We start from the raw sequence: 26,092 nt of genomic DNA, 5'->3' as shown, positions 1-26,092 counted from the left end.
GGCGGGTCTTCGCAGAATGCGGGTGGAAAGAAAAAAAACGTCGTTTAGTTGCAGTTGTAACGTGTAGCAGCGGCTGTGTTTTGGCCATGTGTTTTTAGTCTGGTGGTGGAAAGACATGAATTTGGAAGTCCCTGGACCAACAGCTTTTGGTATATATATTTTTTATTATTCGCTTATGTCCTCATATATATAATAAACGCATAAATACTTGTAAATTATATGTATAAAGTCTAAAGAGTTGTAGCTACATCGATGCTGTAGTGTCTTCTGTGTATCTTATTAATGACACACGCAGAAACCCCTCAGATAAAAGGCTACAGGTAAAGCCTAAAGCTTTCTTCTGTTGCTTGACACCTGCAGCATAAATCAACCAAGCTTATCATGAAACAGTCACTATATATGCTTCTAACAGTCACATGTCCCATATTAGGATACAGTACAAGACAAGATCATGTCAACTTGCTTCTTATACCCATAATAGCTATGTGTTAAAGTGTTAAATCAAATCACCAGGATGTTATTCTAAAATCCTTTTGGGTTTACAATAGGTCTGCAACTAATGATCAAATTGTCTGAAAAGAGTGAAAAAATGTCCATCACAAGTTACTTATAGCTGAAGGTGATGTCATTAAATTGCTTGTTTTGTCCACTAACTCTTCAGAATTCAAAGAAATTCAATTTACTATCACATAAGAGAAAGAAAAGCAGTAAATCTTCACAAATGACAGCTGTACGTGTGGTAAAGTTTGGCATTTTTGCTTGAAAAATACTCCAGCAATTATCAGAGTAGTTGCCAATCATTTTTAAGGTTTTTTTTTACTAATCTTGCAGCTTTAGCTTCCAACATCTTGTATAGTCGCCTAGTACTTCCTCTGTTCTAGTGTTCAGAATATGAATCAGTCAAAAGTTGCCTGTATGTCTGGATATGATCAATCAATAGTGCCAATATAACATCTGAGTTTTGGTACCAATACCAGAACAATACTTACAATACTTGACATTGAGGAATATGTTTATCTACAGAAGCCTTTCTCTCTTTTCTGACTCAGATGTCTATGATGTAGGCTAGTTAGTTACAGAAATATTTAAACTGTGAATAAAGGTTTTAAGATATTTCCTGCAATAGAGATGCATCAGGTTTATGGGAGAAATGTATATTGAAAATACCCACCAACAAAACTGATTTTCTAGCATATTCTCTGTTTATTTTGTCTTAGCACAAAGTTACCACAGTTTAAAATACAGTAAAAAAAGAAGATCATTTTAACAGTCAAAGTATAATTAAACAACACAACACAATGAAAATAGTTGGCAATTAAGTTTCTGTCATTGACTAATCAAGTAATTGATTGCAGTTCTAATTGATACCCAGCCCAAGTTACCTAAACACATTTACATTCATAAGCGCTTAAAACAACGTCAATATAAAGAGGAGCGTGTATAACTCTAGATGTGTTCAAATGATACAGCTCACATTTGACAGCTGCCAGGACACAACACCATCTCAAATATCTTTTTATATCTCCCAGTAGAAACATCTGCTTGAACATGGAGTCTTCATCATCAACATCGTGCAGCAGAAAGAAAAGAAAGAACATCTCCCCCACGGCACATGAGACGGCCAAGAGATTAAAAAGTGGGCAGGAGGATGATGAAGCAGTGGAGTGTGGACGTACCTCCTGCTCACCGAGGATCTCTGTGCTGCCTGAAAGCCTCCAGCAAGCAATTACACTGAATGAGCTGACAGAGCTGCTGCATTATGCCGCTCTGGGGAAAACAGGTGGCATCAAACAGCCCAGGTAATGACTGTAATTATCTGTAATGTACTAATACTGTGTCCCTGCACTCAAACATGTGTCTAAAATATCTAATGTAAGTATTTTGCCTTGTAGTTGGTGTCGTCTTCACCACCAGAGGAAGGTCAAAGGTGTGAATGTTGTGCTGGTGGAAGGTCTCACCCAGAGTCACTTCTACAAACACTACCTCAGCCTGCAACACCTCAGGACCAACTACACCACTGTAAGTAACCAGAGGGGATGTAAACATAGTAATAGATTATTTATTGGGACAAGTTCTACTCAAACTGTCAGTGTTTTGGTTTAATACTTGTCCTTGTTTTTTATCTGACTGTATTAGAGGGTCACCTTCACTCCATCATCTAACAACCTTGCGTCTGGAATCTTCGGGAGTGAACTTCCTAAATTTGACTGGTCATCTGTTTCCCAAACAGACAAGGAAAAGAGCGCCTTGCATAAAGGTGAGAATCGTGTATGTGCATATGTGGAATGTGCTGGAAAATACAGTAAATGCCTACATTTTCAGTATAACATGAGACCAGGACTTGTCGTGATGTAGCCCAGAGTCTGAACTCACAGATATGCTGCACATATTTTTAGATTCAATGTTACTTACACTCTCCGAGTAAATCATGATCTCTGATGTGCATCGCTGATAAACATCTATAAAGCCGCTTAGAAATGATAGAAAAAAGACACTTGCTATAACTTAAGTACTTGTCTGAGAATTATCACGTTTTGTTTTTAAATTTTCTTTAGTATCAAAGTCATCCAGTGGTAGTTGTCTGTACATTTATGGTACATTGCAAACAGGAACTTATAATACCTAATTCAGCATACTTTTAATGGTGCCAAAATGTAGTAATTATAATAATTTTATTTGCATAGCACTTTTAAATATTATACTACTTGACAAGGCAAAAGAACACTGAAAGATTATAATAAATCAAACATAGGATAAAATATTAAAAACACTAATACATAGGGGGAAAAAAATAAAACAAACAAATGTAAACAAATATAGGCTCAAGTTGTAGCCCATAGTGTCCACAACTCACTGAATCCATGGCAACGTTATACTTCCTGTTCACATGTTCCCTGTTTACACTCCCCAAAGCATTATATGGGGCAACACTGTGGCGACTGTGGCTCAGAGGCAGAGCAGGTTGTCCACTAATCGGAAGATCGGCAATTCCCTGGCTCTGTGTGTCGAAGTGTCTTCGGGCAAGATACCGAACCCCAAATTTGGGGTTTGAGTGTTCGGAAGACTAGAAAGGTGCTGTATCAATGCATCCATTTACCGTTGTACATGATTATGACTGACACCCAATACAGCTAAGACACAGATCATGAAGATCCATTCCAAATCCAGCAACCCCATCCTCATGAACAACAATAGCCTGGAAGAGGTGGAGGCGTTCACATTCTTGGGCGGTGTTGTGGACATCACCGGAGGGACAGAGGCTGATATAAAAAGCCGGATTAACAAGGCAAGGATGGTGTTTAACATGCTCAGAAAGATCTGGAGCTCAAAAAACATCTCAACAAACACCAAACTGAGAATCTTTAACACCAACGTCAAGCAGGTGTTGCCGTATGGATCGGAAACATGGAGGACAACCAAACAAACAACAAACAGACTACAGACATTCATTAACACCTGCCTAAGAAGTATATTCAAAATCTGGTGGAGAGACAAAGTAAGAAATGTGGATCTGTGGAGGAGAGCAGGCCAGGATCCCATTACCTTACAAATTCTGGGGAGAAAGCGGAGTCGGATTGGGCATACCCTCAGAGAACCTGCCACAAACATCACCCGACAAGCCTTGACATGGAACCCACAGGGAACAAGAAACAGAGGTCGACCCAGGAATAGCTGGAGGAGAGATGCCCAGGCGGAAATAACTAGAAGTGGGCTCAACTGGGGAGATCTAGAGGGAATCGCTAGTAATTGAGTGAAATGGAGGTCGTTTGTCAATGGCCTGTGCTCCTTGGAGGAGCAAATGGCCCTAAGCGAATGATTATCCTCCGAATCAAAGTGAGACAAGGAACAAAGAATAATAAAAAGAGGGACAAAATCTGTTAATATGAGCTATCTATCAGTATTTTTATGACATTACTAATGGTCAGAGTTATATTATATTCGCCGTTTGAAAACCAGTGAAGGATTATCACCAGTTATTACCACAGTGTCAGACTTTGAAAACCCTCGATGTAGTCTAAATGACTTTTCTTCTTCCAGATTTTTAAAAGCGGTGTTACAATTAAGTGTTCAAATTTTCTGTATGCATGAAACTGTTGCAGATGGTAGAAATGAACAATTAATGCTTCTCTCTGCTTATTGGGTCAAAATAATCTTCTCTAATATTCACTCACTCACATATTGAGGCATTTTTGTCAATAATATTGTGCGTCTCTCTCTCGTTGTTCACTGTGTGTGTTATTGTGCTCTGCTGCAGGACTGAAGAATCACCCTGTAATCATCAAGTTTGGGACAGAGAGGAGAGGACTGACAGCGTATGTTTTCACCCAGGAGGAGATGATCAAGAAGCACTACCCTGTTAAAGGTGAGTCTCTCTCTCTCTCTTTCTCTCTTTCTTTCTTCCTCTGTCTTGCTGCCTCTCTCCGTCGTCCCCTCCTCACCTCCTCCTTCTTTTGTTTCCTTTGACTCAGGAATGCCGGGCTTTGAGGAATTTATTTGCACAGATAGTGATGATTTTGTCACTGACAGCAGCCCTTTGTACGGACTCGACTGTGAAATGGTGAGATGCGTTTCATCCTTTTGTCATGTTTGACATTTACACTCTGTGCACTTTACTTGATATATTGTAGATACATGTCATTGACCCTTTAGTGTTGTGTTCCCAGTGTCTAACAGAAAAGGGATATGAGCTGGCCCGGGTTTCTCTGGTGGACAGCGACGGCAAATGTGTGCTGGACGATCTGGTGAAACCTGAGAACAAAATCCTCAACTACCTCACCAAGTACACACACACACACACACTCATACACACATGCTTTCATATTATTGATAAACAGCATCACTGTGTTAAAATGCTACAACGCATTTCTGTCGCCTATGTCATCGGCTGCCTCCTGATAGGTTCTCTGGTATCACTGCAGCGATGTTGCGGCCAATCACGACCACCCTCCGGGACGTTCAGGCGAAGCTCAGGATGCTGTTGCCGCGGGACGCAGTCCTGGTGGGCCACTCCATCAACAACGACCTCATGGCTCTGAAAGTGAGTGACTACTGACATTTTGGTTTCAGCTCGTAACAGCTACGAAATGATCAGGTGAAGCTTGTTTAGTAGAAAGTGAAGTTTGTTTAGTAAGCACAAGTCTTTCCATTTCTCTCTTTGTCTCTCTGATTTGTCTTCTAGTTTTACATTTTCTAAATATGCTGCTTTTCTAAAATACTGAGGTGTACTAAACCAAGTTATTTTTACTCTAGAGGGACATCAAGCACAGATGCATGTTTTTTTTTCATTAAAAACACATTTTGACCTGTACTGTGTGTCGTCTTCCCTGCAGCTGATCCACCAGCATGTAATTGACACTTCGCTGCTGTACAGGAGAGAGTTTGGACAGAGGTTTAAGCTCAAGGTCCTGGCTGAGACAGTGCTGAAGTAAATTCTCCCTTTCTCTTAAGCTCTCTCTCTCTCTCTCTCTCTCTCTCTCTATTTCTACCTCTCTGTGTCTCTCGCCCACCGTGGCTAACAATTTAATTTTCCGCTCATCTCCCAGGAGGCAAATACAAACTGAAGAGAAGAAGGGTCACAATCCTATTGAGGATGCTCTGGCAGCCCTGGAGCTGGCTCAGTACTTTATTAAAACAGGACCTCTTCAGGTAACACATTACGAACACACACACACACACACACACACACACACACACACACACACACACACACGGTTGATATAACATTTTCATGTGTATGCTCGCTGTCAGGTTGTAGAGCTTCATCTGGAGGAGCTGTGGGGATACACAATAGTAGAGGAGTCCGCTGACTGTACACCTGCTGCACCCACACCAAGTAACAGGTACCAGGTAACATATTACATACTGTTTAGACTTATCTGTATTGTTTACATCTTACTACAGACACAGGAAACTTTTTGGAAACAACCTGAAAACACTGTGGACACACATTGTTTTCTTTTTGTAAACAGCATTTTCAGATCTAACTGACTCAGAGTGGACGTAGTGAGTCAGTCTACAGGTTTTTATAACTCAGTCTGTTTCTTTTATTCCTAGTTTGATGTGATTTAGTTGTCAACTAGAACCCTTGTGAAGTAGCTATGCGATAGATTTAGGGGAAAACATATACTCCACTTGTTGTCTTCTTCATAAAACCTCATCAAATAATAAAAATGATCTTTCTTGTGCAGGTTTGCTGACATATTGCAGACACTTGGCAGGTCAGTGGCCTTTTTAGGAAAACGTTCTGACGTCGCCCTGCCTCTGTCCAATCAGCAGTGGCACAATTCTGACAAAGAGGTGAGACTTTCAGATCGTGTCTAAGGTGGTTTTGATTCCAGTGCAACTGATGTGATGGGACAGTCTTGCTTGAAACCCAAAATTAGCTTGTTTTTCTTTTACTTCTTGTGTGCATTAGTCTCAAATCGTTTTTACTATTTACATTTGTTCTGTCTCATTATTGGCTTGTCAGTCATCTGTAAAGCACTTTCGATTGCATTAACCTGTACGAAAGGTGCTATACAAATAAAGTTTGATTGATTGACTGGTTTCCTACACAAAGTAGTATTGATCTATTTTCATTTCTGGTGCACATACAGCAGGTGCTCATAAAGGTTTGGCAGTTTACCTGTTTGTTAGGTATTAAGACCTTTGTCTCCAAGTACTTGGTTTTGATGGAAAATCTTTAAAGCAACAAAGCAAAGACAGATTAATTAAGTTGCTACTTATTGATAATATTTTTGACGGGGACCAATGATTGTTTTCATTATTGATTAATCTGCCGATTATTCAGTCATTTAGTCAATGGACGCCAAAAAATAAGGAAGAAATGGCATTCATAATTTCTCAAAGCCCACAGTGATGCTTGTTTTGCCAGATTTATTTGTCCAAAACCTTAAGATATTAATGTTAAATATATTTTTTTGTCAAATATGAAGAAAAATTACAAAAACATTTGAGAGGCTGAAACCAAAGAACATTCAGCATTTCTGCTTGAAAGACGACTTAAATGATGGATCAATTATCAAAATAGTTGCAGATTAATTTTTTGCAGATTAGTTGCAGATTAATTCATTTTTTGGTCAATTAATCGGTTAATTGTTCCAGCTAATCATATTATAGGTGACTGTATTATGTGCCAGCAGCAAATCAGAAGTGACAGGCTGCACCTTTCTGCATATTTGCTCTGTTGTGGCTTGTGTCTTGTTCCTCTCTTCTTTTCCATCAACATTCTGTGCGAAACTCTTCTTCTTCTCTACTTATTCATACTTCATCATCTTTCCTTCAGGTAGTGGCTGCTTTCAGGAGACAAACCAAGTGTCCGTTCTTCTCTGTGCTCCAGTTCTCTTCTTTTTCAAAACAACTTCAGAGTTTCTTCCCTCATCAGGAGCAGCAGTACCAGAGGGTGAGGCATTCATTCAGATCATGTATCATTTTTCAGCGTCTGAGTGACATTTTTACAAACTATTTACCGTGTTTGTTAATCCTGCAGGTGCGCGCAAACCTTCGAGATATGTGTGTAGTGTTTGCGGGGCCGCTCCCCGCTGGTTTCTCTGAGAGAGATGTGAGGCGGCTGTTTCGTTGCTGTGGATCGGTTCAGAAAATCAAAATGCTGAACACAGCTGTCAGGGTACGTCTCACCTGCAGTGCAGTCCTCCATTTTACATTCAATAAACTGCTATTTGGTGATAATTACTGCTTCTGTTCATTTATATAAAAGGAAAGGTGATGAAATGTTTAATCTGATCTGTAAATTATCCTAATTCTCTTTTTCTATTGTGGTAGAAAATATTGTTACTGTTATCTGTTTATATAAATATAATTGTGTCCTCTGCTCCGGTTCCTGTTAAACTGTTTGTTCTCCTTCCTCTGTATGTGCTTTATTAATCTCATCTGTCCTTTCTGACAACGTTTGTTGTCCAGGTCCATGCAGAAGTCGAGTTCGAGCAGCTGGAAGGAGCTCTGCTGGCTTTAAAAACTTTGAATGGACTTAACGTGCAGGGACAGTCCATCAAGGTAACTCTCTTCCCTTTTTCTTTCTGTTTCTTCCCTTTTACATTACAGTTAAACATTTGGAGACTTCTGTACCTCCAGTATACTGTATTTGATTGCATGTGTGCATTTTCTAGGTGCAGAGGCCTGTATATGAGTCGACGCTGGACCTGGATCTGACTCTTGATGCTTTGAGGGGTGACGCTCTCAACACCAGTCACCTCTATGCTGTTAAATTAAACCCCAGTATGGCTGAGAACATGCACATTTCTGCAAAAGTTAACGGGCACACTAAATGTTCAGGTGTCACTCATGTTCAAACAGCGAACAAGACGCCTTCTGCTAAAGTAAACGGTCACTATTCTGAGACTGAGTCAACTGCAGCAAAGCAGTTTCCTACCACAAAGTCTAAACTGTCTGAGGAGAAACTCAGAGAAACATTTGGCCAGTTTAGTAAAGTGGAGAGAATCTTCCTGCCTGCCAAACCTGGAAAACACGCAAGACATGCACGCATCAGTGAGTAAACAGCTACAATATTGATTATCTCTTGTTGTATGTGTTCATTTCTGACCTGAGTGTGTGTGGTTGACAGAGTTTGATAGTTCAGAGGGGAAACACGCGGCTCTCAGCTCCTCTGAGGACCTTTGGAAGGAGCACTACCTCATCTGTCCATCCCTGACTCCACCTCACTTGCCTTCATGGGTTGCCATGACAACTCCTGTGACTTCAGTGGGAGCTAATGGGGTCGCAGCAGAAGACGAGGAGAGGACCCACATGCACACCAGCTCTCAGGTAAGCAAACTACGATAATTATTAGTTATTATTAAACTATTATTTTCTTTTTTGTAAGTGCTTTAAAAGTTGTGTGTGAAAACCACAAGATGGCAGCAGAAGATCCTTGGAACATCATAGTCCCATTGTTCTGGCTTTCAGCTGTCAATTCTCAGATTTTTTCTTCTCACAGGGGAAACGGAGCTTTTGAAATGTAGGCTCGCTTTATTTGTCATGACTTGCTTTCATGATGAAAACTAAGCGATTACAAGCAATGTAATAATGCTTTGTGTAGACTTTGACATTTCTCTGTCCTTGGAGAAGTGTTGGACTCATAATTATTGTGATTTTTGTCAAAGTTGGTGTATGTTAGAGTACAAGTACATTGCCAAAACTATTGTAATAAAGTACATATGAGGCAGTGATTTAGTACTTCTGTGATTAGATTTTTCTGAGGTGTACAGTTTATGATATATAGCACATATGTGATGACAGCTTGTTTTACGTGTAGGACCAGGAAATGGAGCTTATGATGAAGAAGTTGGACCGGCGCCTGGGGAAGCTCTTCAGATCTCTCCCAGAATGCACCTTGTCTGTGGTTGTGCTGCTCGGACGTACCAGGTGAGGTGTCTTGACTCTTATTATTATTATTTTTATCATCATTATCTCTCATTATTCAGATTTGTTTTTATTTTATTTTTGCATTTGTCTTTATTTATACAATAATTAATTGATTACAAAAAAAATATTTGAAAATATTTTTTCTTCCATCTCCTCTTCCTCAGTGCTCATGGACACCTTCCTGGTTTGTGTCTTATGGAGGTCAAGCAGGAATCTTGAGGAGTGTAAATCTACGCTGACAGTCAACTGATGCCTGATCCTGTGTGCCACCTGGACCAAGTGAAAGCAATAAAGATCAAATAAATATAAATGAGGATACAAATAAAACAATTAAGATATAAAATCCATCAATGAAGTATAAAATAAACACCTCAGACTTCTGTTTTCACTGAAACACAATCCGTCTGATATACGCAAGTTCAAGTCAAATGCTGTTAAAAATAATTTGTTGTTGCCTGGAAACAATCAGAGCTGCAGTAAAAACTAACATTTGCCTTTGGTACAATATTTTCTTTTTCTCTGAACTACAAACCCCCCGCATGTGTGATTATTATCGGACAAAATCATGAAAAGTGCAATCATGGAAGCACAAAACTCAGCACGTACTGAAATATAGTTTGTAAGTATTTCCAGTTTGTTTGTTTTAGTGGAAGAAAATCAGACAGCAGTTTCATGAAGTCACAATGAACCCAAAACAGACAGGATAATACATCATGTTAACTGATTGTATAATAATATTAATGTAATTAAGTGAAATGTCACTTTAAACTTGAGCTGAAGAGTTTTAACTATGAGCAGGATTTACAAACCTGATCTATGCATTTTGATACTGAAACATTAAATTGTTTTAATGTCTTGACTGTTGTCTTTTCATTATTAACTGTCAGTTCCACAGTCCAGCTCCTCATCATCATGGTTTTAAATTTGAAATTTAGAAGCCAAAGCCGGAAACTGAAGTGAATAGTAGCCTTTGATTTTTCTTTATGACCTTTCAAACTCTTGACATTGATAAGAATATGTGACGCTTAAGGATCAATGAAAAGTGCTTTACAGAGCAACTTTGTTGTTCTGTGGTAGTAACAGTGTTCCCTAATTTTAGCAATATTTCACTTGAATATAAGTAGTTAATTACATTTTACTTCAAGTATAGTTACTCATTAAAAAAACAATACTTAAGTCAAAAGTAGTTCCCAGAGCTCAATTTGTTTTACACAACAAGGGAAATCAAATGTTTTATGATCAACGTCATCTTGTGTCTTTACCAGAACCTTATGAGGAACTGTAAGTTAGGCCATATAACAAAGCAAGTGTATTTTAAATATTTCAGTCTGTATATGAAAGCTCACAATTTTTCACTTCAGTCTTAAAATAATGGTTAGGCACCCGAATTAACACTGGCACGTTTTTCTTACTGTAATCATTCCTCCTGTTCATACTGACCATTAGAAGATCCCTTCATAATGCACTTACAATGTAAGTGATGTGGGGCCAAAATCCACAGTCCTCCTTTGGTGCAAAAATGTATTTAAACATTTATTTGAAGATAATGAGGCTTCAGTTGTCCAAATTACTGAAATCAAGTCAATATCTTTCAATGTCACCGTCTTTTTTAGTGCCAAAGTCTCTCATTTGGTTACAATCCTTCCATTGCAGCTGAGCAGGACTAAAATGATATTCACTGTGGATTTTGTCAACCATTACTTATATTGTAAGAATGTTTGGAGATGATCTTCTACTGGTCAGTTTGAACAGGAGGAATGATTACAGCAAGTAAAACCTGTCTTTATGCTCATACGGGCACCCTACTATAAAAATTGTGAAACTGTCCTTTAATCGTGACTGGTTAAAGCCTAATTACTAACTTGTGAAGACATTTTCACTTCAACTGTGGTCAGTTTGAAAACAAAAAGAGTCAGACACAAAGATACTAAGAAACTTTCTTTAATTAATTCCCTTTCCAAGGAAATATTTAAGGATTTTTAAACTTTATCTTATACAAAAATGTATACGTTTTCTTGCGTTTACACATTTTGCATTGGAACATACTTCAACATCGTTGCAGGTTGACACAGTTACAAAACATTAAACATCAAAAAAAAAAAAAAAAGGTAAAGAAAAACAATTATGTACAAAAAAACAAGCACCTCTCATGAAGGGTCAAAATGCCACCAATAATAAATATCACATTATCATTGATCAGCTTATGTTTTGATAAAACTGGAGAAGTTGACATAAATTACTTGTTTTCTTTAAAAATGGAGAAAAAAATATATTTGACCGCCTTTAAATCCTAAATAACCCTGACCGTGTAAACTACAGGACCTGTTAAGTGGTATTTTATGAAATATTTATGAAAATGATTCACAGGGATACAAAGACAAGAGAAAATGTAACTCTCCCTCCCATGCACAAACTCGCATACAACTCACACTCATAAAATATAAGACTGATTAGAGGAGACAACGTCATTAAAATTGATGAATAATTCCAAACTGACAGCATGGCTGTGGTGGCAGATTCCAGTCTGAACACGTCAGAAAATAAATGAAAATTTCCGAAGTTTTTAAACTTCAAGATTCTAGTTGTGTGTATGTATGTGTGTGTGTGCGCATGTGTGTGTGTGTGTTAACGCAGAAAAGTTGCCTGCTCCTCTGGTTTAAGATCAAAATATGGCAGCTGTCGTTATGGCTTGTGTTCTCTCTTTCAATAGTCCAGTCAACTTGCTCTGTTGGTTGCTTTGGACACGGTATCCACAGCTGTTGAGTGAACGGATGAATTTAGGGCACGCACCACTCCCAGTAATGTATGCCCTTGAAGGAGAGAGTGCCCCAAGTGCTTAGGAAGAGACTGAGCAGAAGCCCAGTATGAGATAGCGGCCTCTCCGCTCCTCACCTCTCGCTACCAAACCTCTGGAACCTCAAACAGCGATGTTGTAGATTCAGCCTCTGTAGAAAGAGAGAGAGACACATGCAGGGATAAGAACAAGAACTACAACACAGTCTTGGGAGAGTAAACTAAATTAAATAAATTACATTTCCCTGTAACGTTAGAGTTGCGTAGGCGTTTTTAAAATCTTGCAACATTTCCAGTAGTGAGCCATGTTTGTGCTTTAAAGTAGCGGGCCAGCACAATTAAAACACTATATCTGTGTAATTGTATATTCTCCTCCTCAGAAATTATTGCCCTGCATCCTGCAGTCACGCAGTTGGCAGGTTTGACGGTACAGAGCAGATGGAGACAGTGGGAGCTGGTCTGATGCCAGTCTCATGTACTTCCTGCTTCATTCTGTCGATGTCCTACTGTAGGGCTCAGTCATTTGATGTAAACGTGAGAGAAGAATCGATAGCAGCCGTACTGGTGTCGCCATTTCAGTGACTTATATCCAAAAAGTTCCAGTTTGTACAACACAAAGCAGAACTTGTAACCATGTTATATCTAGGCTCATTTTCAGGATTAGTTCATCTATTAAAAGATCCCCTCCAGACATGTTTTACTTTGAATAATAAAAATTTGTGTCCAATATGGTTTTTCCACAAAAAAAGTTAAATTATCTTGTTAAAATCTTTAATGACATCATCTCCTTCTCCTCCATTAAAAAGCCCAGAATATATAAATATGCAAATATATTTCATCTCAAAAGTTTAACTGCTGGACACAAGATGTCTCCTGATGAAACGTCCGTTCTCAGTGTTTGTGCACCGCAGGCTTCACGTTTCCACATAAAACGAAGTGCAAACTAAAAAAGTGTTCAAAACACCCAAAACACTTATATAGTTTCTATATGGGACAAACAGTTTAAGTGGTTTAAGCCCTGCTGATTTTAAGCTACCTTTTACATTTTGTGCATCTACACCATTTAAAGTCACGCTGCATTTGCTACGTGCCGTTCCTCTTTGGCCTGTAACCACTGATATACAGACGTCACTCACTGGATTATTTCTGATACTGAGAACAAGGTTTAAACATAATGATTATGAGGAAAGTACTAAAGTTATGAGGAGTGTCTTCATTATAATTTCTAAATGGATTCATGGACATAATCAGTCATTCAAAAGGATTAATAAACAAACAAACGCACCTTCGGACTTCTTTTTCTTGTTCTTTTGACCTTTCCTCCCGTGGACTGTCGGGGCTTGTTGCCAGGTGACCGTCCCCTCAGCGTTATTGGCTGGATCGGTGCCCTCAGGACTTTCGTCCTCATCAGGGACTGGACTTAACCCCGCTGAATCTGACGAATCTCTGCAAGGCACAGAAACCATTAAAGAGGCTCAAATCACAGCAAAGAGGATAACAGTGACTGCAGAAAGGATCCATCCACTTTACTCACGTTGTCTTTAGCCATCCTTCTGAGGTCTTGCTCTCGACAACATCTGCATTTGTCAAAGGAAACACGATAAACCGTGAATGAGAGTCTAGCTCAGACTTCCTCATACTGCTCACAGAAATATGCTCTACGTTTCAGGAGGAGGCTGCCATCATTATTAAAACATAAAATTTGATGTTAAATTACTCAGCCATGTCTAACTTAATCTCTTTGTTTGTGGTGATGATTCATGAAGCCACCTGCTCTCTCTCTCCCTCAGGGCACACTCCATCTCTGCTAAGTCATTTCTTTGGGGAAACCCTGCGTGTTACCACCCAGCAGCTAGAAGTTATATATACACACACACACACACCATCAGTTTTCATCTTCTTGCTGCCTGTGCTATCCATGTATGAGTAGTTATTCCAACCGTCTGCAACCAGAGCATCTCCGGACCCCGGGTCTGCCTGAACGGGGCTGATGCTGCGTTTCCTCAAACCCCTGGAACAAAAAAAAACAGGCCATACATCTTGTGTATCAATGTAAATAGAAACTGTCGATTCCTGCAGAAGCTTCTAGACGAGAAGTGAATACACATCATGTGGTGTAGGAGCGCAGGTGTACCTGGGATAACCGAAACCGGAGGCAGTAGAGGAGGTGTAGTGAGGTTTCACCCAGCCGTCCTCTCCCCAGCTTTTGGCTGTCTGGCTGAGCTTCTCCTTCTCCTGCTGCTTACCCTGGATGTACTCTGCATATGTCTGGATCCTGTAGCTCTCTGCATAGCGGCTGGTGTTCATAGCTGTGCAAGAGAGAGGAAGATGTTAATAGATTGCCCCAACATTTATTTGTGCAGGTGACCGAATCCAGTTAGGTGTGTGTCAGGTTGTCAGACTCACCTATTTGCACCTGGTCTGTTTGACTGAGGGACACAAAGGCTGATGTGTCGTCCATCCATGAAACCTGGATGTTCCCTGAGTGATGATTGGAGAACAGAGTGTGAGTGGAGAACAACGGGGGTCATACTTGTTTGCAAGCAGATTTATCATCAGGCAAAAATCATGACTTACCAAAGGCACTAAAGAGCTGGTAGAGGTCACTGGTCTTCCACTCTTTTGGGAAGGTGACATACAGGACATGGTCTCTTTTAGGTTGCACTGTAAGAACAGAAGAGATTAGCAGGAAAATAAAAACAGAAAAGGTGGCAACAGTTTTAAAAGGATAGGTCCACAATTTTTCCACGTCTGTACTTAAACGATAAATGCCCAGATGATCATTGACACGTAATAATTCCTCAAATCAAGTACATTTCTTTCAGAGTTACTGTCTTTTTAGTACCAAATCACCTCTTTTTGATACGATCCTTCACAGCAGCTGAACAGGAAAACACAAAAAAGACTAACTGTGGAAGATATCCACTTTATTTGATTAACTCCGACTGCCGAAGCCTCATATACACTTCAAATAAACTTTTAAGTACATTTTTGCTCAAAACGAGGACTGTGGATTTTGTCCATCACTTACATTGTAAGTGCATTATGAAAGGATCTTCTAATGATCAGAAGGAACAGGAGGATTGTTCATATGAGCCACTTGACTGTTGTTTTAAGACAGACTTGAAAAATTGTTAACCTGCCCTTTAATTTATTTCATTTTAAAGCTCCATTATGTGATATTCTGATATCAACACAAAATAAAAAGCTGATGTTAACAAGTGTCTGGTGAAGAAATCCAAGCACCTTGCAGACCCAGATACAAAGCTAAACTGATATTATATCAGGCTTGTGTTACTTTGACTTTATTTTGGCGTTTCCCTGCCCCCTAGTGGTGAGAAATCCCTTAAAGCAGCTTCAGAGTGCCCTGTGGAGCTTTCTTGTAAAAAAACAAAAACAAAACAAAAAAAAAAAGTAATGTTTACATTCACCGTTTCTCTCCGAAACACATTGTGAGCATCCTTGAGGCCTGAGAAATGTGTTGAATGCATTTCCTTCCTCATGAAACATTTGCAAAGGCAATTTTTAAAGTATTTTTTTTTTTTTTTAAATCATGCATTGTTTACATCCATGCTTGCTAGCTCGCAGTCTTCTTCCCTGCTTTTCTTGATACATTGCTGCATTTCATTGAGCATCACTGCCACAAACTATCATTCAGTGGAATAGCCTGAATCTGGCAGCAGGAATGTGTATTGTTCATGAGACAAACAAAACACTAGACACAACCCACTCATGAAAACAACTGCTCCATGGTGCTACTAGTAGACAAAAACTCCACAGAGTATCTTTACACTGCCTGGATATTTTGCCAAATTGAAAACAACCATGCTCTATACTATTTTACTCACAATCTGGTCCTGTGATGTTGAGGTAGGGAATATCTATTATTCTCATCAGGAAAAGCCTTGAGAACAGAGAAGAGAAGCATTATAAGCATTTATTTCAGACTTTTAGCTGTTGATGGAAGAGAGCAGCAAATACAGTGAAGTAAGTGTGTCTCTTACTTGTTGAAGAAAGGCTCAATAAGTTTGGAGCGAGCTGAGATGTAGGCTTTGGGTGGAGTCAAGAAAGAGCCTGAAAAAAAGCGTTGAGCAGACCGAGTTAGACTCCCATCTATTAAAGTAATTTCTTCTTTTGGAAACAGGAACAGTTGATTGTGTGTGTGTGTTACCCAGGTAGTTGGCCATGGAGATGAAGCAGAGGCCTGTGATGTAAGCGTCATACCCCGCCTCGTGGAGCTGTTCCTGGGCTGTGTTGTAACTGGGGAAACCCTCTGCCGCTTCTGACAGGAACAAGACAGAGAAAAAGGAGGTTAGTAGGATTTTGTAGAGTGAGAGAGTGTTTCAGGCAAATCTAAGTGTATTTACTCACCAACTCGTGGTGACTTGAAGGGAGTCTCTTTCAGCTGTTTCTCCAACTCTGCCAGAGAGGTGTTCGTGATCAGCTCCTGGAGTGTAAAAATGTAAATACAACTTTTCAAAAATCACCAATTTGTTCACTGATTTATATATTTAGAATCTTGCGGGTGATAGAAGAGCTCCAGAGAATTACTATACGCTGCAGTTTTAAGAGTTTTTTGGAGCTACTTGTTTGCACCAGTGTAGCTCGAGCACCCAGCAAAGATTCCACTGTAAATCATCATTTTCCCAAAATATGAAGTGCTTTTTTAGGGTTATTTGGTAAAAATAAAAGACCAAACCCTGTGAGGTTGAAACTCAAAAATAAAAAAACTAAAACACAGCCATACACAGTCAAATAAATCATTTAAATATGCTCCACTTAAACAAAGAGCCTGAATGTTTTTCTCTCCATTTTTAAAATATCTAAAACTTGTGCTAATCTACAGCAGTGACGAAGATCATCTACCTTAAATGGCTGAGTGGAAGCCATCAACTTTGTATCCAGAAGTCTGCAAGTTAACACAGAACAAAATACATTGAATGTCAAAAAGCTAAAAGACAGCATCAAAAAAAGCATCTGCTGTAAAGAGAGGAAACTGATTTACCTTGGGAAGACGCACATTGTGACCTCTTTAAAGTCTTGAAGATCCTAGAGAGAAGAGCATTGGTTTAAATAATGCATAAATTACATTACTTAGCTTTAAGCTAAGCCAGAAAAGGCTCCATATTTAAAATCTCCATGTAAGTGTGTACCTCTGGCAGTGGGCAGTAGAACTGGTGGATGGTGTGCATCACATCTAACAGCATGTTGTGGCCAACCACAAGTTTACCCTGTGTGTCAGATGAAATGGGTTAGTCCACACACTAAGTCCGATAGCAAGATATTCAGTTTAGTATCATAAGAGGACTAAAGAAACCAGAAAATATTCACATTAAATTGTTGTATTTTTATATCAAAATGATTCAAAACTGATTAATTTTCTGTTAATCAACTAATCTATGAATTGACTCATCGTTGCAGCTCTACAAGAAAGAGGCAAAACTATAAATGTTTGACTATGAAAGCCAATTCCTGATTCATGATGGCCGTTATTTTGGAGCGTCACTGTTAACTGATTTGTGTAATTCTAGACAGAGTTACTTGAACTGAAAAAAAGTGGAGGTTGACTCACAGATTTGGAAATGGCGTGGATGACCCTGGAGAAGCCTACTGCATCATTTAGCTCCTCCTGTTGGGGGGAAGAGAAAATATTAAAAACAAAAAACCGTCTCTCACACCGTCAGCGCTCATTGAGAATTTATCAAATAGCAACGTTTTGGTTAAGCGACCTTGAGGCATTTCACGAGGTAGAGAAAATACTATGAGCAGTGCATTCTGAAGCTCCTTAACAAAAGCGCTCTAATTTAAAATCAACACACACTCGTAATGAACGGAGCACGAATGTGCGATGTGGCTGCAACATGTTAACAACTCACCTGCTCTCTCTCCAGTTTCTGCTGTTCCCTCCTCTTCCTCTCCTCATCATCCACTTTACTGACCTGGATGTATCGCTCCTTCTGCACACATACAGAACTTACATCAATATTTCACAAACACAAAATAACTTTTTTTTAAATTTATTTATTAAAAAAAGGGTCAAGATTGGTTGAAATTAAACATGATCTCACCTTTTCTGTTTCCATGGTTTCCACATGAAGCCCCTTGGGAAACCTGAGAAAGAAAATAAAGTGTTAATGTATGAAGCAACACAACAACAACAACAACAACAACAACAACAAAAGCCAGGTTTTACACTCACTTCCAGTTCAGTGTCTGGTATATCAGCTTCCTCTGAAACCTGGTAGGGAAATATGAATATTAGTGTAAATAAAAAACAGATATTGATACTATAAATATGGCTTTTTGAGAGAAGGGCTAGATTACCCAGTGCATGGCTCCAAGTCCAAAGTCTTCTCTGCGTTAGTGAAGAGGGCCTCAACCTTCTCTCTGTAGGGAAAATAGAGCCAAAAAGATGAAAACGTAAAAAAGGGGCAGACACAAACATAACTGTGAAAGAATTGTCTTCTGGAAAAATTCAGTTATTCTACGGCCAAGTGAGAGATATGGTCCCTCCCATGTGACTTCCAGCTTCCAGTAGACCAGAGAAATGTCTCCATCCAGCTGGCCATGTCTAATATACCCCCAAGAGAAGATGACCAAGGGGGCAAGCAACCTCAACTGTTTCCAATTAGCCTGAATGCACACTATGTCACTTCCAACAGCTCTTTTTAACCACCATGGTCTCAAACAAGAGCCTGGTCTTTGTTTGACTCCGCATTATTTGGAATTTGTTGAAAAGATAAGAATTAAAAACTCCACTTACACCACTCTGTTGATGAAGTCTTTATGTTCCTCGGGTACGTGTGCAGGACCTTTGGAGGATGGGGAGATGTAGGATGGTGTCCCAACACCGTTAGCATGTTGATTCCTCCTCTCCTCTGTCTGCTCCCTCAGCTGGGCTTCCTCCTCTTGATTCAGGTATGGGATTCCTAAAAAACATACACACACACACACACACACAAAAAAAAAAAAAAAAAAGTCAGTTTGAATTTTACTTCTGGTGGCTCTGCAATTCTCTGTCCTATAACAACTGTAAAAACATGCATTGCCTTTAGGCGATGTTCTGTATCCATTCTATAAACAATGAGCTAGTTGTGTGCACATCCCATCCTACATTCAGGCCCAGAGCAGGATAAAAGATTCAATGAAAAACAAAGCACACTGGATTTTAGCTTCCATAAAAATGCATTTGAATGAGAAAAGCGAGATTTTTGCCTGATGAGGACCCAGTAGGGTTGAAATGTTGCCTTTTTCAGTTTAATGGGGGTTTTTTTGGGAACTAAATTCTAGCGTGCAAACACTTTTTGTTCATTTATTGTATCCATACACCTCCAGTAATCTTGTTTATATTCCATCACATCAACTTTGTGATAGAGTGGTCACAGTGGATGCAAAAATATGGCATGAACTAGAAAGAAAATGGCAAGATTCAACCCAACAAATCTGTCTGTCATTGGTGTAAGGACAACTTTTATTGTGTTTTTCCCAACTTGCTGAAATTGTCAAAAGGGAAATATGAGGTGAACCAGAACAAGCACACACAAGTGACAGCAGAATCTGTACAGCTATGCAGATGTCGCTGGCATATTAACGCAGTACTGTGAATTAAAGTGTCCGGTACATGTGAGAACAAATCTTTGAGACGGAACAAAATGACTCAAATCAGCAAAATGATTCGTAACTTACATCTCTACCGTGAATTAAAGACTTAACTCCAGACTGTAAAAAAAAAGGCTGCATTTCTACAAAGACCGGCCTAGTAATTGGACTGAACAGCAAAAAAAGAGCAGCTGCTCCAGTGTGACAGGTGATGACAGCTCTCCTCCTGCTCGTAACACCGAGGCTGGTTAATGTTTAATAATTGGCACTGAAACCAGTGTCTACAAACACTGTTCAAGACCTTCACCTGGATAAACTGTTATATACGATTAAATATTCTGATTTAAATCTGGAAATAACTAAAACAATGAAAAGAAAATGACCAAGAATTCACTACCATTTCCATATTTGACAGTTTGATATGTGACAAAAGGCCATTACACATGTGACATGTTCACTGCCATTGTGTTGTGTACTCACCGTGACAGAACACCTTGTTGAAGTCAAATCCCTGACTGGCCAGGAAGTCGATACTGGAACTCTAGAAATGACAAATTCATTTTCATTTTCACAAGTTTCTCATAAAACAACGACGTTGCGATAATCTTTTAACACCTGGCCAACCATTTCAGGAACAATCATTTTATTAAATCATTGTCATTACTAAAAAGTCAGTTATCTCAGTTCACACAGAAGCATTTTAATGCGCCTCGAGAGGCCGCACTGACTTACTTGACAGATGAACTTTATGTCGGGGGACGTCCTGCTGAATGGTTTTGGGAATATATAAAAATTAAAAGTCTTCGTGATGTACCTGCAGATAAAGATAACAGGAACGGATTAGTGAAATCATTCAGGTCGGCTGGGGATTTATTACAACAACCTGCGTGCTGGTCAAAATGCTGCTCATGCATACAAAAGCTGGATCACTTCCATATATATATTATATACAGTGTTTCCCATACATTGATTTATTTGTGGCAGCTCACCACAGAATCAACATCGACCACCACATATTGATTTTCTTTTGTTTTTGTTTTTTTACTATTTAAAATAGGTAAAATTTTATTTCATTGTAGAGCATTGATTCTCTCAGGCCCTGCTCGCCCTGCTCTCTCACACACAAACACATTGACAACGGACCCGCTGCTTCCGACCCCGAGTCAGCTACCACCGCAAACAGGATCTGATTCTGTGGGAAACTGATATTGATATTTTTTTGCTAAATGCGTCTGCATAAACCTTGAAAATGGCATTGGTGGACATTATCCAAAACTCTGCTTGTTTGGACTGATAGCAGACTCACTCATGACCTTTATTCTGGTTCATTTTAAATTAGAAATAGATTATAAAATGTGTTTATCATCAGGACAAGTCTGCAGCTGGATTAACCTGCTAGGGGGCCCCTTACTGACCTCCATTCCATTTTTGCCACATGTAATATTTTGATTACACACTAATTTAGAGATATGCATCCTATGTAGAAAACTGAATGAATGAAGGCTTGAAAGCTAGATTTTGACACAGCGAGCATCCTCAAGACAGGGTTTTAAGATCTGGTAATAACAGCTTAAAGGCCTCATCATGTCAGCTGACATTGTGCTTTAGTGCTGCATATTCCCGAAGAAATGTTCAATCGAATTAATTAACAGACAGTACGCCTAGAGCTTTTGAGGCCCCAGTGCATTATTATTACTTGTTGCTCTTATGTCAGCAGATGGTATATAGTGTGCTCCTTATTTGTCAGTGTGAAAACACATATTTTTCTTGTCCAGGTGCTGATTCCAAGAACTAGCCATCTCCCAAAAGGACTCACAAGAAACTATCTGTATCTGAGGAAATTGAGCTCAAAACATTTTCTTAATATAATAAAGGAGAAATTTAACAGTAGCAGACGCTGTTGCAAATCCTTTGTGTGTTTCTCCTGAATATCAATAAGTGAAAACTTAAATTTCTATGCTAGTTAAGTAGATATCACTCACTTTGACTCTGTCTGGTCGTACTTGAATGTACATAATCCAAACTGGAACAGCAGGAAGTCCATGGAATGCTTGAGGACAGGAAAGAAACAGATTAAATGAGATGAACATTAAAAAAAAAAGGACAGATTGACAGTTTTTCCCGTCTGTCTTAAAAAAACAGTCAGGTACCCGTATAAACAGCGAAAGAGGTTTTCCTTGCTGTAATCATTCCTCACGTTCATACTGGCTGTTAAAAAGATCCCCTTCAAATGCGCTTTCAATATAAGTGATCTACAGTGTGTCCACAGTCATTTTGTGCAGAAATGCATTTAAAAGTTTATCTGAAGCTTATATGAGGCTTCAGCAGTCTGAGTTAGTCATATCAAGTGGATATCTGCCACATTTACAGTTTTTTTAGCTTAAAATTCCCTCTTTGTGTGCAAGTGTAGTATCAAAAAAGAGGAACTTTGGCACTAAAAATACTGTAACTCTGAAAGATATCTACTGGATTTGACACTAAGGTCCCTAAATTGTAACCACACGTTATTTGTAAGAAGAATCTTAAATATTTTAATGAACAGGGATTTTATCATGACTTGTCTCACTTTAATTGGAGTAGAACAGAGCTGATCCCTGATGTGGAGACAGCATGGGCATTTTTTAATGAGGGTTTTACGCAAATCATAAATACACGTCCCGTTCAGGAGATAGGGAGTAAAGAGGTGTGATAACCCCTGGTTTTTCCTCTGAGCTAGCAGATACTATTCATGAGCATAACTTGGCTTGGGCTAAGTCAAGGACAACAGGTTCTACCACTGATTGGCTTATTTTTAGATAACTAAGAAACAAATGATCCTCTTTGATCAAGAAAGCTAAATCAGAATATTATATGTCTGTTGCCACTGAGAATCTAAAACGACCTTAGGAGGTTTTGGAAAACCATAAAATCCCTTTCTGTGAGCAATCACTCTCAAGCCCTTTGTTATGAAGGATTCTGATACTGTTCATGACATTGAATTGTTTTAATGAGCACTTTATATCTTCTGGCTCTCTGTTTGACTCTGCTTGTTCTGCGTCTGTATACTGGTCAGTCTTTTAATTTCACACCTTTCTCTGTGCAGAAAGTTCACAAAGCCCTAAAAGCTTTAGATCCTAGACACCCCTCAGGGCCTGATTTTACTGATCCTTACCTTTTAAATTTGGCATCTGATTTTGTAGCACAGTCTCTTGCATATCTTTTTTACCTTACACTGCAAAATAAGGAAAATCCAAGGATATAGAAATCTGCTTCTGTCCTCCCTTGGCGACCCAACTATTTTAAATAACTATAGGCAAATATCTAAATTATCAGTACTACAGGTAAAATTCTTGAATCTCTTGTGAGTGATCAAATTAAGGAGTTTTTATACAGCAGTGATATTTTATCAACATATTTATCAGGCTTTAGATAAAAACGTAGCACCATCACATCTGCACTGATGGTAGTAAACAATTTTCTGTTGCACTTGACAAGAAGCAACATTGTGCGTGTTCAAAGCTTTCAACACAGTCGACCATGATGTTTTAAAACTTAGACTTTTTAAACTCAGGACTCTCAGAGCAAGCAGTCGCTTGGTTCTCAAACTACCTTAGTAATAGGTCTCAGTGCATTAGATACGATGGTCTATGTTCTGATATTAGTATATCCGTCAACAAAGGTGTACCACAGGGTTTTGTATTAGGTCCACTTTTATTCACCATTTATATAAATAATCTGGGTCAAAACATGTCAGATGCTAATTTTCATTTTTATGCTGATGACACTGTTAAATGCAATGTTAAATTGCAAAATACCTTCATTGTTGTCAAAATACCCTACTTCAGCTGAAACTCATTCTTACTACAGATAAGACCAAACTTATATTGTTTATCAACTCTAGGAATAGGCCATAAAACATCCCTTCAGTGGTCACTCTTGAGGGAAGTGAAATAGAGGTTGTTAACTCTTATAAATATCTGGATATTTCGGTTGATGACTCTCACTTTTAAGCCACATGTGCAGTACCTGGTGAAAAAGTTGGAGCTAAAACCAAGTTTTTATTTTCAAAATAAGTTGTGTTTTTCTTTTTAGGTAAAAGAAGGACTTGTTGCTGCGACTTTTTCTTACCTGTGTTGGACTATGGGGATCTTTTATATAAGCATACCTCTGCTCAGTGTCTTCATATGGTTGAAACAGCTTACCATGATTCCTTTTAAGTTCATTACCAAGCGTAAAGCTCTGACTCACCATTGTGAGTTACACTCTTAGGTAGGATGGCCTGCTCTGGCCACCTGAAGGCTTTTACATTGGTCTGCTCCCATACTACCTATGTGCTTTTATCAAGCCGAAAAGTGTCAGACAGTACTCTTTGTGTTCTCAGGACTTCTTTATGCTTTCTGTCCCAAATGCCCATACGAAAATTGGAAAATGGGCATTTATGTATTCTGCACCCTCAGCATGGAATATGTTGCAGAATGACTCAATGAATTAATCTGGCCTAATTTAAATCCAAAATGAAAGAATTAGAGGCAGATTCCCTAGAATGTAAATGTTTTCAATTTACCTGGTGACAACTGATTCCCATAAAATTTCTCTTTTGTAATGTGAGTTTCCTTATACTTGTTTTATTTTTATTTTTTTATTAAGATTTGTCCCCTTTTTTGTTTTCTGTCTGTAACTATTTTTTTTATTTGTGCTGCTGCCTGTCTTGGCCAGGTCTCCCTTGAAAAAGAGATTCTTAATCTTACTGGGACTCTCCTGGTTCAATAAAAAAATAATAATAATAATAATTTTAAAAATGGAAGGCTGAAGCTTCATATTAGCTTGAGATAAACTTGTAAATAAATTTTGGCACAGAAGGAGGCTTGTGGATTTTGCCCTCTATCACTTACATTGTAAGCTCATCATGAAGGGATCTTCTTATGGCCAGTATGAACAGGATGAATGATTACAGCAAGAAAAACCTTTTCAATGTTCATTTCGGCACTGGACTGTTGTTTAAAGGCAGACTTGAACCTATGCATTGAAACTGTTGCCAACTAATGAAACTCTGCCAACCTTTTTCAACTTGGTGTATCGCTCCTCCGGCGTGTCCAGTCCGTTGGTGAGTGCACTGACATTAGGGCCGTCGCTTATCCCTAAAAACACAACACCCGTCACTATTTTACACACACACACAACGCTGGCTTTTCAAACATCAAATTCTTTCAAAAAAACTCTTGATACGTTACCTGAAAATTCTCCATCGATTGCAAGGAAGTCCGCATCTTCTATGGCGGCGTACACAGAGTTTAAGCAGTCTTTAAAATCTGCAGAAATGAAAGTGCATTAGTGTCAGGATGTAAGAGGAACACTCGCTGACCTGCAGAGCAGCACACAAACCCGCAGCCGTGCAGCTAACTGTTATATTACCTAGCTCGCAGGCTAGCAGCACAAACCTTGAGGAATGGAGGAGTTTTGACCATTTTAAAAACATATCCTGCCACTGTTCTGTTGTACAATTTCATGACGAATATAGCAAACTAAAAATCCAGCGTGCAATTGTTTGGCAGCGCCTCGCTACTCACTTTTGCGTGTCACCTCCATCCTCGCACAATGACTGAACCCGGCTGTCAGCTATCGCTAGCTAGCCTACGTCAACGGGCTTTTAACAGTTTTACAAACACTTCCGGGGCCGCTCGCTAAAGGTAAATGCTAGGTTTGTTGGAGCAGGCGGAGGGACGAACTCTCGCGAGTGCGGTTAATGTGATTGATCTTAATCTCGCGAGAGTTTCTCAAATCCCCCAGGCTGATCCATGGACGTATTAGAGCTCTAATTCATCCATGAGCTGATCAAATCCAGCTTCCTACAAATTTACAAGCCAAACTATCGCCTCAGTGCCTTTATATACAGTATATATTTGGTATTGCCACTGAAAGAGATTACATTTACTGATTAAAATGGCACCCCTTATTGTAAATATAGCCTAACATCTTTTCTTATTAAAGTACGTGTTCACTGCGAATTTAGAGGAATGTGACATATTACACTAATTTTAGAGGTCTGTTTTACTGACTATTTAGCTCCAATTTTATGTCACTTTCTTCATTTTCTTGACATCTTGCTTTTCTTTTAACATATTTAAAATTTATATAAGCCCCAACACTTCTTAAAACAAGCTCACAGTGGGGAAAAAGCACTGTTAATAACATGAAAACATAACTGCAATGACCGTCATATTTCAGGACTGATTTGTGCCAATTAAGATAAGATAAGATAAGATAAGATAAGATATACTTTATAGGCCTATCAGGGACACGTCCAGGGCATCCCCAGCAAAGAGGGGAATAATTTATTTTC

The 26,092-nt window shown here is 39.0% G+C and overlaps 2 protein-coding genes across 3 annotated transcripts; one reads left to right on the top strand and one right to left on the bottom strand.

Annotated features, from left to right (window-relative positions):
- Positions 1-31: 31 nt before the first annotated feature.
- LOC137180059 (RNA exonuclease 5-like) lies at positions 32-10,240 on the top strand. 2 transcript variants are annotated; one of them, XM_067585244.1, is made up of 19 exons: positions 32-149; positions 1,530-1,799; positions 1,893-2,019; positions 2,137-2,257; positions 4,256-4,363; positions 4,470-4,558; positions 4,665-4,780; positions 4,900-5,038; positions 5,331-5,425; positions 5,544-5,646; positions 5,749-5,840; positions 6,189-6,297; positions 7,286-7,402; positions 7,490-7,627; positions 7,921-8,013; positions 8,127-8,505; positions 8,582-8,781; positions 9,272-9,381; positions 9,546-10,240. In XM_067585244.1, the coding sequence occupies exons 2-19, from the start codon at positions 1,549-1,551 to the stop codon at positions 9,598-9,600; spliced, it is 2,442 nt and encodes an 813-aa protein (XP_067441345.1). In that variant the 5' UTR covers positions 32-149; positions 1,530-1,548; the 3' UTR covers positions 9,601-10,240. The 2 variants fall into 2 exon arrangements, with proteins under 2 accessions (XP_067441345.1, XP_067441346.1); XM_067585245.1 differs by having other exon boundaries at positions 45-149; positions 1,533-1,799.
- Positions 10,241-11,306: 1,066 nt separating this feature from the next.
- On the bottom strand, positions 11,307-25,458 carry parn (poly(A)-specific ribonuclease (deadenylation nuclease)). Its single transcript, XM_067585243.1, has 26 exons — positions 25,320-25,458; positions 24,984-25,061; positions 24,811-24,890; positions 21,756-21,823; positions 20,506-20,587; positions 20,254-20,314; positions 18,938-19,103; positions 18,499-18,561; positions 18,374-18,412; positions 18,243-18,285; positions 18,051-18,131; positions 17,747-17,803; positions 17,328-17,405; positions 17,180-17,223; positions 17,041-17,083; positions 16,546-16,621; positions 16,346-16,456; positions 16,179-16,248; positions 16,023-16,078; positions 14,752-14,838; positions 14,581-14,655; positions 14,309-14,483; positions 14,058-14,185; positions 13,709-13,751; positions 13,460-13,620; positions 11,307-12,326 (listed from the first exon to the last, which is right to left on the bottom strand). The coding sequence occupies exons 1-26, from the start codon at positions 25,336-25,338 to the stop codon at positions 12,280-12,282; spliced, it is 2,031 nt and encodes a 676-aa protein (XP_067441344.1). The 5' UTR covers positions 25,339-25,458; the 3' UTR covers positions 11,307-12,279.
- Positions 25,459-26,092: the final 634 nt, after the last annotated feature.

Source organism: Thunnus thynnus, chromosome 3 (genome assembly GCF_963924715.1).
Source record: "Thunnus thynnus chromosome 3, fThuThy2.1, whole genome shotgun sequence".
Taxonomy (NCBI): Eukaryota; Metazoa; Chordata; class Actinopteri; order Scombriformes; family Scombridae; genus Thunnus; species Thunnus thynnus.
This window is presented reverse-complemented; position numbering and strand designations above follow the sequence as displayed.